This window comes from Antechinus flavipes, chromosome 3, assembly GCF_016432865.1.
Source record: "Antechinus flavipes isolate AdamAnt ecotype Samford, QLD, Australia chromosome 3, AdamAnt_v2, whole genome shotgun sequence".
Taxonomy (NCBI): Eukaryota; Metazoa; Chordata; class Mammalia; order Dasyuromorphia; family Dasyuridae; genus Antechinus; species Antechinus flavipes.
Window position 1 is genome coordinate 74116923 of NC_067400.1, and position 12574 is coordinate 74129496.

The following is a 12574-nucleotide window of genomic DNA, read 5'->3' on the forward strand; positions in this document are numbered from 1 at the left end:
ATGTTAAATCTCTCACACCAAGTAAAAAATCTTAGTATATTTCAACATTTCTTGTCCTTTTCACATGTAAATATGTGAAAAGATGTTATCTGCTTGCATTTAAAAAGATTGTGGCCAAACAATATAATTTTTTCTTGGTTTATATCCTTTTAAAAAAGGATACAGCAGAGCTGTTTTTTGAAGATGTTCGTTTGCCAGCAAGTGCTCTACTTGGAGAAGAAAACAAAGGTTTCTATTACCTCATGGCAGAGCTCCCACAGGTAAGGTCAGCTTGCATTTATATCTATATCATATACATTTCTACCTCTATATAATACTAATGTGAAGTAGAATAGGATTGATTAAGTTTTTAGTGGGTGCTAGAGGTGTGTATGTATTTGCTTTTATTGTTTTTGACACCTGGAAATTCATGGTCTAAGTTAAAAGGATGTTTTAGGGAATATTTGGCAATTAGGATTGAAGTATCAATTATATGGGAAGATAGAATCAAGATGGGAGTATGAGCATCAGCATTTTTGTCTAGCTCTCCATCCATACCCATTCCCTGACAATCTAGGAAAAGTACCTGAATGAATTCTGATTGGGAAAGCTAAGAAAAAGTAAACAGTTCACAATGCAGTGGTAGTGGCTACATGGGCAAATTCTAGTACCCAGAGCAAAGAACACTGGGACATAAAGAGGAACTATACTTCCGAACTATAAGTAGAATTTAGAAAGGGTGCTATCTGGCAGTTCTGTCATCTATGATTTAGTTTTGCATTAGAAACCAGGGAAGACCTATGATTTCATTGGTGATTAATCATAAGGCCCTAACTGAGTAAAAAACACAAAATAAATTCCAGACTGTAATATAGCATAACACGATTAACCCCTCAATGGAAAAACCAAGACAGAAATGTAAGATCCAAGGAGAGCCAACAATTCAGATGTTCTGAACCTTTGGAACCTTGCAGTAGGGCTAACAATGACTGAGTCCAACAGCATTCTTCTGAAGCCTAGGACCCAAGCCAGATAAAGACCTTGCAGAGCTCAGGCCAGGAGGTCAGTGAACATATGTTTTCCAGAATCATGACATTTTGGAAGCACTGCAAAATTGTAGGCCCCTAGACCAAGCTATGAAAGCAGTAAATATATAAATCAGACATTCTCCCCTAGAAGTGACTAGAGCACAACACTAATATAAATGTCAAAGTCAAAAATAAGTGGAATGAACAAAACAAACAAAGATCCCAAACATAAAAAAGCTACTATAACATTAGGCAATATCAAAACACAAACTCAGATGAAGGCAATGACTTGAAAATATCTACAAGCAAAGCCTTAAAGAAAAATGCAGATTGAATACAAACTCAGTAAGAATCCTTAGAAGAGTTAAAGCAAGAGCTAACAAAAAATTTTTAAGAAGAAAAAAAATTAAGGAACCAATTAAATGTGGTAGTAGGGAAAATGGGAAAAGAAATGAGAGCTAACCAAGAAATGTATGAAAAAAAGAATTAACAGCAAGGGCAAAAGAAGTACAAAACTTTACTGAAGAAAATAAAAATAGAATTGACCAGATGAAAGCTCTTAAGTCTATGAAACATAAATAATAAAGAAGGAAAGAAAATACTGAAGAACAGTAGAAGAATATATAAAATATCTGACAGAAAAAAACTGAGGTGGAAAATAGATTGAAGGAAAGAGAATTTTAAAATCATTGATCTGCCTAAAATCCACAAACATAAAAAAAGCCTAGACATCACATTTGAAGAAACTAAAAAGGAAAACTATGTAGATATCTTAGAACCAGAAGAAAAAGTAGAAATTGAAAGAATACACTGGTCATCTCCTGAAAGAAACCTCAAAGTGAATATTCCCACCCAAAATCTAAAAGTCAAAGAGAAAATACTGCAAGTTGCCAAAAAGAAAGAACTTTATGCACCAAGAAACCACAATAAGGATGACAGAAGATTTAATGGCTACCAAAATTAAAGAATGAAAGTCTTGGAATATATCCAGAAGGCTAAAAATCTAGGATTCCAACCAAGAATAACCTATCTAGCAAAATTGAGGGTAATTCTCTAAGGGGGAAATGGATAATTGGTAAAATAGAGAGTTTTTAAGCATTCTTGACAAAATGACCAAAGCTGAATAGAAAATCTAATAAACACAGGACTCAAGAAAAGGATAAAAAGATAAATATGAAAGAAAATTTATAAGGGAGATTAAGAAAGATTAAACTGTTGACCTTATTATATAGAAAGATGATACATGTCATCCCCTTCAGAACTTTATTATGACCAGGGGTCTAATAGAAAGTTCTAATTAAACAAAGAATTTAAGTGTGATTTTATTATATTTGGATAATCTCAAAAGAAAAAGGGAAGTGTAGGAAAGAATACCCTGGAAGAGAGGAAAAATTGGGAAAATTCTCACATAAATAGGGTCTACATTTATACAATGGAGAGGGGACAATGAGAGGAAACAGTCAACACTTGAAACTTACTCTCATCTGAGCTGGTTCAAGTAGTAAAGAATACATGTAAATAAGCAGTTGCATAAAGAATTCATCTTATCCTGTAGGGAAGTAGAAGGGAAAGAGGTTAAGGAAAGAGAGGGACTTTTGAGAGTGGAGCCAAGATGGTAGAATAGAGAAGCACTTGTCTAAGGTCTCCCAATATTCCCCTTTAAATAACTTTAATACCATCAATCAAATTCTGGAGTGGCAGAGCCAACAAAAGGTCAGAGTGAGACATTTTTCAAGTCCAAAATAACATAGGAGGTTATAAAGAAAAATCTGTGATATGGGGAAGAAGGCTTCCCCAGAGCTCACTTGGCCAAGTGGTGGGAGTAGGTGGTGGTGACAGAAGTAGAAAAAGCTTAAGAAGCTCTCAAACCAGAGATTGGCAATTTGTCAGAAAGAAATTAGGGTCTACTTCTCTGCTAGCACTGGACACAGCAGTAGACATTGTTTGCAACTCCATTGCTTATATCCACTTTTGGATCATGGTTCAAGGATGGAGAAGAGGGAGTGAAAGTCCTAACAATAGCAATTCCAGCCCCAAGATATCAGACATCTTAAGGAACAGCATTGTTTCCAGTGTCAAAGGAACAAGCAGTATCAATTGCAATCCCAGGGGATCAGGGATCATTCCTGAGAGAGGACCAGAGTCAGAGTAAACACCAAGAGAAGAATGACTACATCTTAGGTCACACCACCTTAGAAGCCCGCAAACTAGTTCTGAAAACAGCAGTGGGAAAAAAAAAAAAAAGCTGAAGCTGTAGATAGAGCTCTTCCCCACTCTCACACTCTAGAAATGTAGTCCAACTTTTAAGTTCCAGATTAAGAAATTAGCTGGAAAAAATGAACAAACAACAACAAAAAAGAGCTTGACCATAAAAATCTGGTGACAGGGAAGCACAAGACACAAACTCAGAAGAAGACAATGAAGTCAAAACAGCTTCAAGTAAAACTTTATAGGAAAAAAAAAGTGAATTGTACACAAGAATTCCTGAAAAAGCTAACAAATGATTTTAAAAATCATATAAGAGTGATAGAAGAAAACTTAGATAACAAAGTCAAAGTAATAGAAGAAAATTAATCTAGTTTCAAACCAAGACAAAATGTCCCTTGGGGCAAATTTGGAGCATGTAAAAATAAACAAAGTTGAAGCCAAACAGTGGTTTTCTCAGAGGTCCTCAAACTTTTTAAATAGGGAGCCAGTTCACTGTCCCTCAGACTGTTGGAGGGCCGGACTATAGTCAAAACAAAAACTTTGTTTTGTGGGCCTTTAAATAAAGAAACTTCATAGCCCTGGTGAGGGGGATAATCATCCTCACCTGCTGCATCTGTGCTTGGGTGGGTGGGGGCACCAGAAGATACAGAGAAAGATATCAAGATAGTAAATACCTTGCAAACTTGTTTACACCTCTTTGAAGTGTAAATATCTCCAGTCTGGCTCTACTAAAACAACAGGCAGGAGTCCTCGGGGAGAGCTCTTAGCTCTCCATTTCCTTGTCTTAACACTTTGTCTCAGGTTCCTTTGGATTCATACCTTTTCAACCTACTGTGTCTACAGAGGTTATATAGTCCCAGAAATGTAAAGCCCAAGATCACATAGAGTCATTAGTAGAGTTAGGAATTGAACATGTATTCATTAACTCCAGATCTAGCCCTTATTGTTTCATAGTGACTACCTATAGACTATGTACTATTTTTGACTGATGTTTTGGAAATATTATTGAGTTGTTAAATTTCATGATACAGTATTTTCCCACATGTTTAATTAAGTACATGATTATTCTTTAGAAACAATGAAATGATGTAATTATAGATAGCCACAATATTGGTAGTCTTATAACAACAGTATTTTGATGAATCTATGATCTCATCAATATTGCTGTTAAATCCCTTGGTGGAACCTATCCCATATTTTTACAAAGGATTACTCTGTATGTGGAGGTGACCTTGGGTTCCTAAAGACTATGCTAACTAAGTATAGATTCTGGCAACTTATTAGACTTTGAATGTGAGTCACACAGTGTGATGACCGTGCTAGCACCCAAGACACCCCAGAATCAGCCAGAGTCAGGATAAGCAAAAGTCCTTAATCTTTATTCTCGGTCCCCATACAAGGATTGAATAGGGTAGAAGCAGACTCTCTGCTACTACCTTCTCCCTCATCTACCATTGAGAGTGTGTCCCTGGCTAGTTTTACTCCACCCCCTAGTCCCTCCTACAATCCTCTACATGCCAATCATTGAGCTAGTAAGGATAGTGGAAAGGACCATTTTCCAAGCATATGCCCATAGAGTATCGTCCAATCAGAAGTTAGCCTCAAGTGCTCAACAGTTCCCACCTTAATGCATTAACCCAATAGTTTCAGCCCTCTACAACACAGTTTGAGGACCAACATGGTTACTAAGTCCAGCGAGGTTCATTACTAGGATATTGATCACTAAGTGGTAAATTCTTTGGCCATGCTCACTGTAATAAAAGCTGTCCCAAAATAAATAAAAATGAAGGTATGTAAAAGCAATAGACTCAATTAAGTAAAATCATCATAGGAAGAATTTAATAAATATGAAAATGGAAGGAGAAAAATAAAAGAAAATGGAAGAAAAACAGAAAGGATCTACAAGAGTTTTTATAACAGACACATTTCACCATTGAGGATAGGGATTCACCATACTTGGACTCTCACATCATTGTCCCAGAGAAGCTATGAATAGCACTGAAGAGAAAAAGAGAGGGAAAGCAACTAAATTAGACTAAATATATATATTAGACTATATATATATATAGATAGATAGATAGATAGATGAGATCCACACTAGAGACAACAAAATTAGGAAAGTGTTTGGGAAAAGATATCTTTAGAAGATTTGAAAGGCATGGGAGGAAATTCCTACCTTATTACTACTTCCAAAAAAAGTCTCAGAAAAGAGAGAATATCAACAGTTCCCAATCTCTATTTTACCATATTCATGACATTTTATGAGAATAATTTTTGCACAAAGTGATGCATTCTTGTCAAGGATATTTTTAGGGAACAGGCAGGCCTTCCTAAGTGCTAGATCTTAATTTGATAGTACTTTAAAAAGTCAAGATTAGAATGGATTGCCAGAGTAGCAATGTCAAATAAATCATATTGGATGTTATTAAATAATAATTATAAATAATTAACATAGGTAAAATCATTTTCTTAGTTGAAGTTGACAAAGTTTAAGCTGTGTAGAGTTGAACTCCTCTACCAACTTTTAGAGATGATCACTCTGTAATGATGAAAAAATTTTTGCATTTTCAAACATAATATTTAATATTTACTATAGTACTTTTAAGTTTATTTTATAGACATTTATGTACATTTATAAGCATTTATAGAGTTTAATGTTTATTTTTATATATATATTTGTTTTATATACATTATTTGCATTTTACAGATGAGGAAACTGAAGTTCAATGACTGTCCATGTTCATAATGGTAGTAAATGTTAGAGGTAGAATTAAAATAAAATGTCATCTTCTGAGACTGTGAGCTGTAGAGCTGAGATAGGTACTGTTAGATAGAGGGTAGGCGGTGCATTTTGGGTTGCTTCATTTCTCCTCTGGATAGGTTCCATGTGGAGCTTGATAGATCAAGTCCCCATTTTAGGAGCAGATTGTTAATAAATACAATGACAAAAAGGCAGTACAATCAAAAATGACTGAAGTCCACAGAAGAGAAAATTTTGCTTGTTCTTTAGCTCTTAACTGCCAAATAAGATAACGTTTTTTAACAGTCCTCATCCCCTTCACCTTTCCATAACATCTGTCATTATTCTATCACCCTATCCTGGATAATCTCTTCCTTTTAGATTTTCATGACATGATTTTCTCTTGGCTTTCCATTTCCCTATCTTACCACTTTGTCTCAGGTTTCTTTGGATCTTCATTGATATCTTATCTTTTCAAAGAGGTAGAACTCAAGGTTTTTTCTTCACTCTTCTTTTTCTTTTTTAATACTCTCTTATTTGTAACTTATTACCGCCAAATTGTATAGTTATCATCACCATGCCTCCCAGATCCACATTACCTCTAGAAATAAATACAACTCTTTTATTTGGCATTTCAAGTCTTCAAAATGTGGCTCCAATTTTTCAGCCTTACTACACGTGATTTTTTCATCATACACTATGTGGTTCAGTAAAATGGACTTACCTGATGTTCCCAATACCCAATATAGTATTTCCTATCTTCATGATTTGCACTATTGTCTTCTGTATCTTGGGATATAATTCTACCTTGCTTCCATCTCTTAGAATCCCAAAGTTCTTTCAAGATCCCGCTAAAGTGCTACTTTCTAAATGAAGTCTTTATTAATCCTCTCAGCTGTCAGGGCACTCTCTTTACTAAAAAATCACTTTGTTTCTTTTATAACTATATGTGATATCCCAAAAGTTTTAGTGCAGCTTTAAGCTTATTAAGGTTCAAAATTATATGAATCCTGAGACCATGTCCTTTATGCATTCATACTGGAGTATTAGATACCATGGCTTACTTACATTATAATTGTATTGTATTTATTTTATTATTAATATTTATATGATAATGAGGAATAAAAATTAAAGTAATGTTTATATTATAATGTTTGCCTTTAATAATTAATAAGATTATTAAAGCTTAAAACTTCAATAAGGTTTTGGGACACTACATATATTTCCATATTGTACCCACTAAGGGAATGGAAGCATGTTGAGGTCAGGAGCTATTTCAGGACATAGCACAGTGTCTGGCATATAATGCTTGAGTAGCATTAAGTTAGGAATACTTGTCTTCCCAAATTCAAATCTGGCCTCAGACACTTATAAGTTGTGTGAGCCTAGGCAGGTCACTTTACCATTTGCTTCAGTTTCCTCATCTGTAAAATGAGATGGAGGAAAAAAAAGGCAAACCACTTTGGTGTCTTTGCCAAAAAAAGCATAAATGGGGACAAAAAGAGTGAGACATGACTGAAAAAGCAACTGAACAAATAAGTATTTATTAGCCAAGAGCAATACAGATTTGATTATTTTCATCCATTAATAATTATAATGAATCCAAGTGTAGTGTCTGAATTGAAGGAATGGACCAGGGAATCTCATCCAGATACTTAGAAGTACTTGCTTTTGTATTGTCACTCCCTAACACAAATGTCTAGCGCACAATAGGTATTTAATAAATGTTGATATATTAGTTTTTCCTTTAAAGGGCTTTTTTCTCACAAATGCTAAAAAAAAAATAGAGTTCTAGAATTTAGTTATTAAATTTATAAAAAATTATTTTGGGGGTTAATAATAAAAATTATCAAGAATTATAATCTGTCCTCTTTTGTTTACAGGAAAGGTTACTGATTGCTGACATAGCCATTTCTGCATGTGAATTTATGTTTGAAGAAACTAGGAATTATGTCAAACAGAGAAAAGCTTTTGGGAAAACAGTTGCACATATACAGGTAAGCTTAAATTAAACAATTTTTAATATCTTTCTCTGTTTATCATTGTTGGATATTTTACTATGCTAACAGGTGCCTTTCTTATTTTTATTTTATTTTTTAATTGGGGTAAGTTTATTTTTAATACACATTGCTTTATGAATCATGATGGGAGAAAAAAATCCGAACAAAGGGAGAAAAACCATGTGAGACATAAAAAAAAAAAAAAAAACCAGAAAAAAGAAGTGAGCATAGCATGTGTTGATTTATATTCAGTCTCCTTAGATCTTTTTCTGGATGCAGATGGTATTTTCTGTCCAGTGTCTGTTAGGTTTGCTTCGAATCACTGAACCACTGAGAAGAACCAAGTCTTTCATAGTTGATCATCACACATTCTTGCTGTTATTGTGTACAATGTATTCTTCATTCTGCTTGTTTTGCTCAGCATCAGTTCATATAAATCTTTCCAGACCTTTTTATAATCAGCTTGTTTATCACTTTTTATAGAACAATAATATTACATTACTTTGACATACCACAACTTGTTCAGCCATTCCCCAATTGATAGGCATCCACGCCTTTTCCAATTCTTTGTTACTACAAAAAGAGCTGTTACATTTTTGCACATGTGGGTCCTTTTCTCTCCTTCATGATTTCTTTGGGATACAGACATAGTCATGGCACCGCTGGGTCAAAGGGTATACAGAGTTTTAAAGCCCTTTGGCATAGTTCCAGATTGCCCTCCAGAATGGTTGAATCATTTCACAACTCCACCAACAGTGCATTAGTGTCTGTTTTCTCACATCCCCTCCAACATTTATGATTATCTTTTCCTGTCTTCTTAGCCAATATGAGATATTGGTACATCCAAGTTGTTTTAATTTGCATTTCTCTAACTAATAGTGATTTAGAGCATTTTTTCACATAATTAGAAATGGCTTTAATTTCATCATCTGAAAATTGTTGCTCATATTTTTTGACATCTGTCAATTGGGGAATGACTTGCATTCTTATAAATTTGACACAGTTCTTTACATATTTTAGAAATGAGATCTTTATCAGAAATACTGTCTATGAAGATTTTTTTCCCAGCTTTGTACCTCTTTTTTAATCTTGTTAATCTTTTTAATTTTGTTTCTGTTGGTTTTATTTATACAATTGTTTTTTAAATTTAATGTAATGAAAGTTGTCCATTTTACCTTTCATAATGTTCTTTAGTTCTTCTTTAGTCATAAGTTCCTCCTTTCTCCAAAGATCTGATAGATAAATTGTCCCTTGTTTTCCTAATTTGTTTATGGTATCATCCTTTATGCTCAAATCATGTATTCATTTTGACCTTATTTTGGTATGGAGTGTGAAATATAGGTCTATGATGATTTTCTGACATATTATTTTCCGATTTTCCCAGAAAATTTTGTCAAATACTGAGTTCTTATTCCAGAAGCTGGAGTTTGGGGATTTGTCAAATACTAGATTGTTTTAGATCTTGATTATTGTGTCATATGTATCTGATGTGTTCCACTGATCCACTACTCATTACTGCTGTTTTATAATATAGTTTTAGGTTTGGTACTGCTAAACCACCATTCTTTATATTTTTTTCTTTAATACCCTTGATATTCTTGACCTTTTGTTCTTTCAGATGAATTTTATTATTATTTTTTCTAGTCTATAAAATAATGTTTGGGTAGTTTAATTGATGAGGCACTGAACAAATAGAGCAATTTAGGCAGAATTGTTATTTTTATTATATTAGGTTAGCCCAGCCATGAACAATTGATATTTTTTCCATTGTTTAGATCTGATTTTATTTGTGTGAGAAGTGTTTTGTAATTGTGTTCATATAATTCTTAGGTTTGTTTTGGCAGGTAGACCTCCAAGTATTTTATTTTGTCTACAGTAATATTAAATAGAGTTTCTCTTTCTATTTTTTGCTAATGGGCTTTGTCAGTAACATAGAAATGCTGATAATTCTTGTGGGTTTATTTTATATAATAGGCACTTTCCTACTGTAAGATGATGTAAGATTTCAAGTGAGCTGATAAAACAGCAGCAGTATTCAGCCACCATAAAACAGGATATGTAGAGATACTTAATACCAGAGAAGTTTGGTTTTTATACCTATTTCTAGCCACCCTCTTTTATTTGGATTTACATTGCAGTAATAGCTTTAAAAGGGTTATTTCTTTTCCCCCCACTTAATAGTATTTTTTTTTCAAATCACATGTAGAAAGAGTTTTCAACATTCACCCTTGCAAAATCTTGTGTTCCAAATTTTTTTCCCTCCCTCCCTTCCTTCTTTTTCCCCCTCCTTCCTCCCTTAGGCAACAAGTAATCCAATTTAGGTTAAACATGTGCATTTCTTCTAAACATATTTCCACATTTATCATGATGCACAAGAAAAATCAGATCAAAAGAGGAAAAAATGAGAAAGAAAAAAACAAGCAAGCAAACAACAAAAAAGATGAAAATATCCATCGTCCTTTCTCTGTATGCAGATGGCTTTTTCCATAATGAGTCTTCCAATTGGCCTGAATCACCTCCTTATTGAAAAGACTCAAGTCAAATCCCCAAACTCCAGCTTCTGGAATAAGAACTCAGTATTTGACAAAATTTTCTGGAAAAATTGGAAAATAATATGTAAAGTCAAGATCCTCACACAGTCTTCTTGTTGCTGTGTACGATATTTTCTTGGTTCTGCTCACTTCACTTAGCATCAGTTCATACAAGTCTCTCCAGGCCTTGGTGATTATTTCTTATAGAAGAATAATATTCCATAACATTCATATACCGTAAACTTATTCGGCCATTCCCCAACTAATGGGCATCCCTTAACTTTCCAATTTCTTGACACCACAAAAAAGGGCTGCTTTAAACATATTTGCACATGTGGTTTCTTTTCCATTTCTTATGATCTCTTTAGGATCTATAGACCTAGTAGAAATAGTTAGACCAAAGAGTATACACAGTTTTGGAGCCCTTTAAGCATAGTTCCATTTACTCTGCAAAATGATTGGATCCATTCACAACTCTACCAACAATGTTTTAGTGTCCCAGTTTCCCCACATCCCCTCCAACATTTATCATTTTCTTTTCCTATCATCTTAGTCAATCTGAGAGGTGCATAATGGTACCTCAGAGTGGTATTAATTTGAATTTCTCTAATTGGTGATTTAGAACATTTGTTATATGATTAAAAATGATTTTAATTTCTTCATCTGAAAATTATCTGTTCATTTATTTAACCATTTATCATTTGGGGAATGTTTTGCCTTCCCTTTCTTCCTCTCCTAGCACAATCCTTTTTTTTTTTCAATTTCTTAATGTTTTTTGTATCATTACATCAAAGTTAACTTATACCCAATCTTCAGTCTATGTATGCCCCTTCTAACTGCCCTAAGTTCTCAAGATATAGTTCTCAAGACTTACAAGTATAATCTTCCCATATAAACAGTTTAATCTTTTTGAATAACATTTTTTCTTTCCTGTTTGCCTTTTTATGCTTCTTTTGAGTCTTATATTTGAAGATCAAATTTTCTGTTTCATTCTGATCTTTTCATCCTTTATTTCATTGAATATACATCTTTTCCCTTGAAAGATTATGCTCAGTTTTGCTGAGTAGTTTATTCTTCATTGTAATCCAAGCTTCTTTACCTTCTGGGATATCATATTATAAGATCTGTGATCCTTTAATGTTGAAACTGCTAAGTCCAGTGTAGTCCTGATTGTGACTCTATGACATTTGAATTGTTTCTGACTTCTTGTGGTATTTTTCTTCTTGACCTGTTAATTCTGGAATTTGGCTACAATATTCCTTGGAGTTTTTATTTTAGGATCTCTTTCAGGAAGTGATTGGTGGATTCTTTCAATGACTATTTTACCTTATGGTTGTAGGATATCAGGGAAATTTTCCTTGATAATTTCTTGAAAGATGCTGTCTAGGCTCTCTTTTAAAAAAAAATCACATTTTAAATCATAGCTTTACCAAATGAATAATCCTATAATTAATTAATTCTTAAGTTACTTCTCCTAGATCTATCTTCCAGGTCAGTTGTTTTTCTTCCAGGTCAGTTGTTTTTCCAAAAAGGTATTTTACATTTTCCTCTATTTTTTCATTCTTTTGATTCTGACTGATTGTTTTTTATTTCCCCTGAGGCACTTGGGGTTAAGTGACTTGCCCAGGGTCACAAAGCCAAGAGGTGTTAAGTGTCTAAGGCCATATTTGAACTCAGGTCCTCCTGACTTCAGGGCTGGTGCTCTATCCACTGCACTACTTAGTTGCCCCTTGACTGATTTTTGATGTCTTATAGAGTCATTAGCTTCCATTTGGCCAAATTTTAATTTTTAGAAATTATTTTCTTTAGTTAGCTTTTGGTACCTCCTTTTCCATTTGGTCAATTCTACTTTTTAAAGAGTTGTTTTCTTCAGTGGTTTTTCCCTCCCATTTAGCCAATTATATTTTTAAAGGAACTGTTTTCTTCAGTCAATTTGTATTGTTCCTTTTTCATGGGGTTGGTTCTCTCTTGCATATATCTTATTTTTTTCCCAATTTTTCTTCCATCTCTCTTATCTGACTTTTAAAATCCTCTTGGGGATCTTCTAAGAAGGCTTTTTGGACTTAAGACTGATCCATATTCTCCTTT

The 12574-nt window shown here is 33.8% G+C and overlaps 1 protein-coding gene across 1 annotated transcript in view; it reads left to right on the top strand.

Annotated features, from left to right (window-relative positions):
* The window catches only part of ACADL (acyl-CoA dehydrogenase long chain), a 44463-nt gene that overhangs the window by 12234 nt on the left and 19655 nt on the right, over positions 1 to 12574 (top strand). The window contains exons 7-8 of the mRNA XM_051983630.1: positions 159 to 260; positions 7839 to 7952. Coding sequence (XP_051839590.1) covers positions 159 to 260; positions 7839 to 7952 — 216 coding nt within the window. The remainder of the gene's footprint in view (positions 1 to 158; positions 261 to 7838; positions 7953 to 12574) is intronic.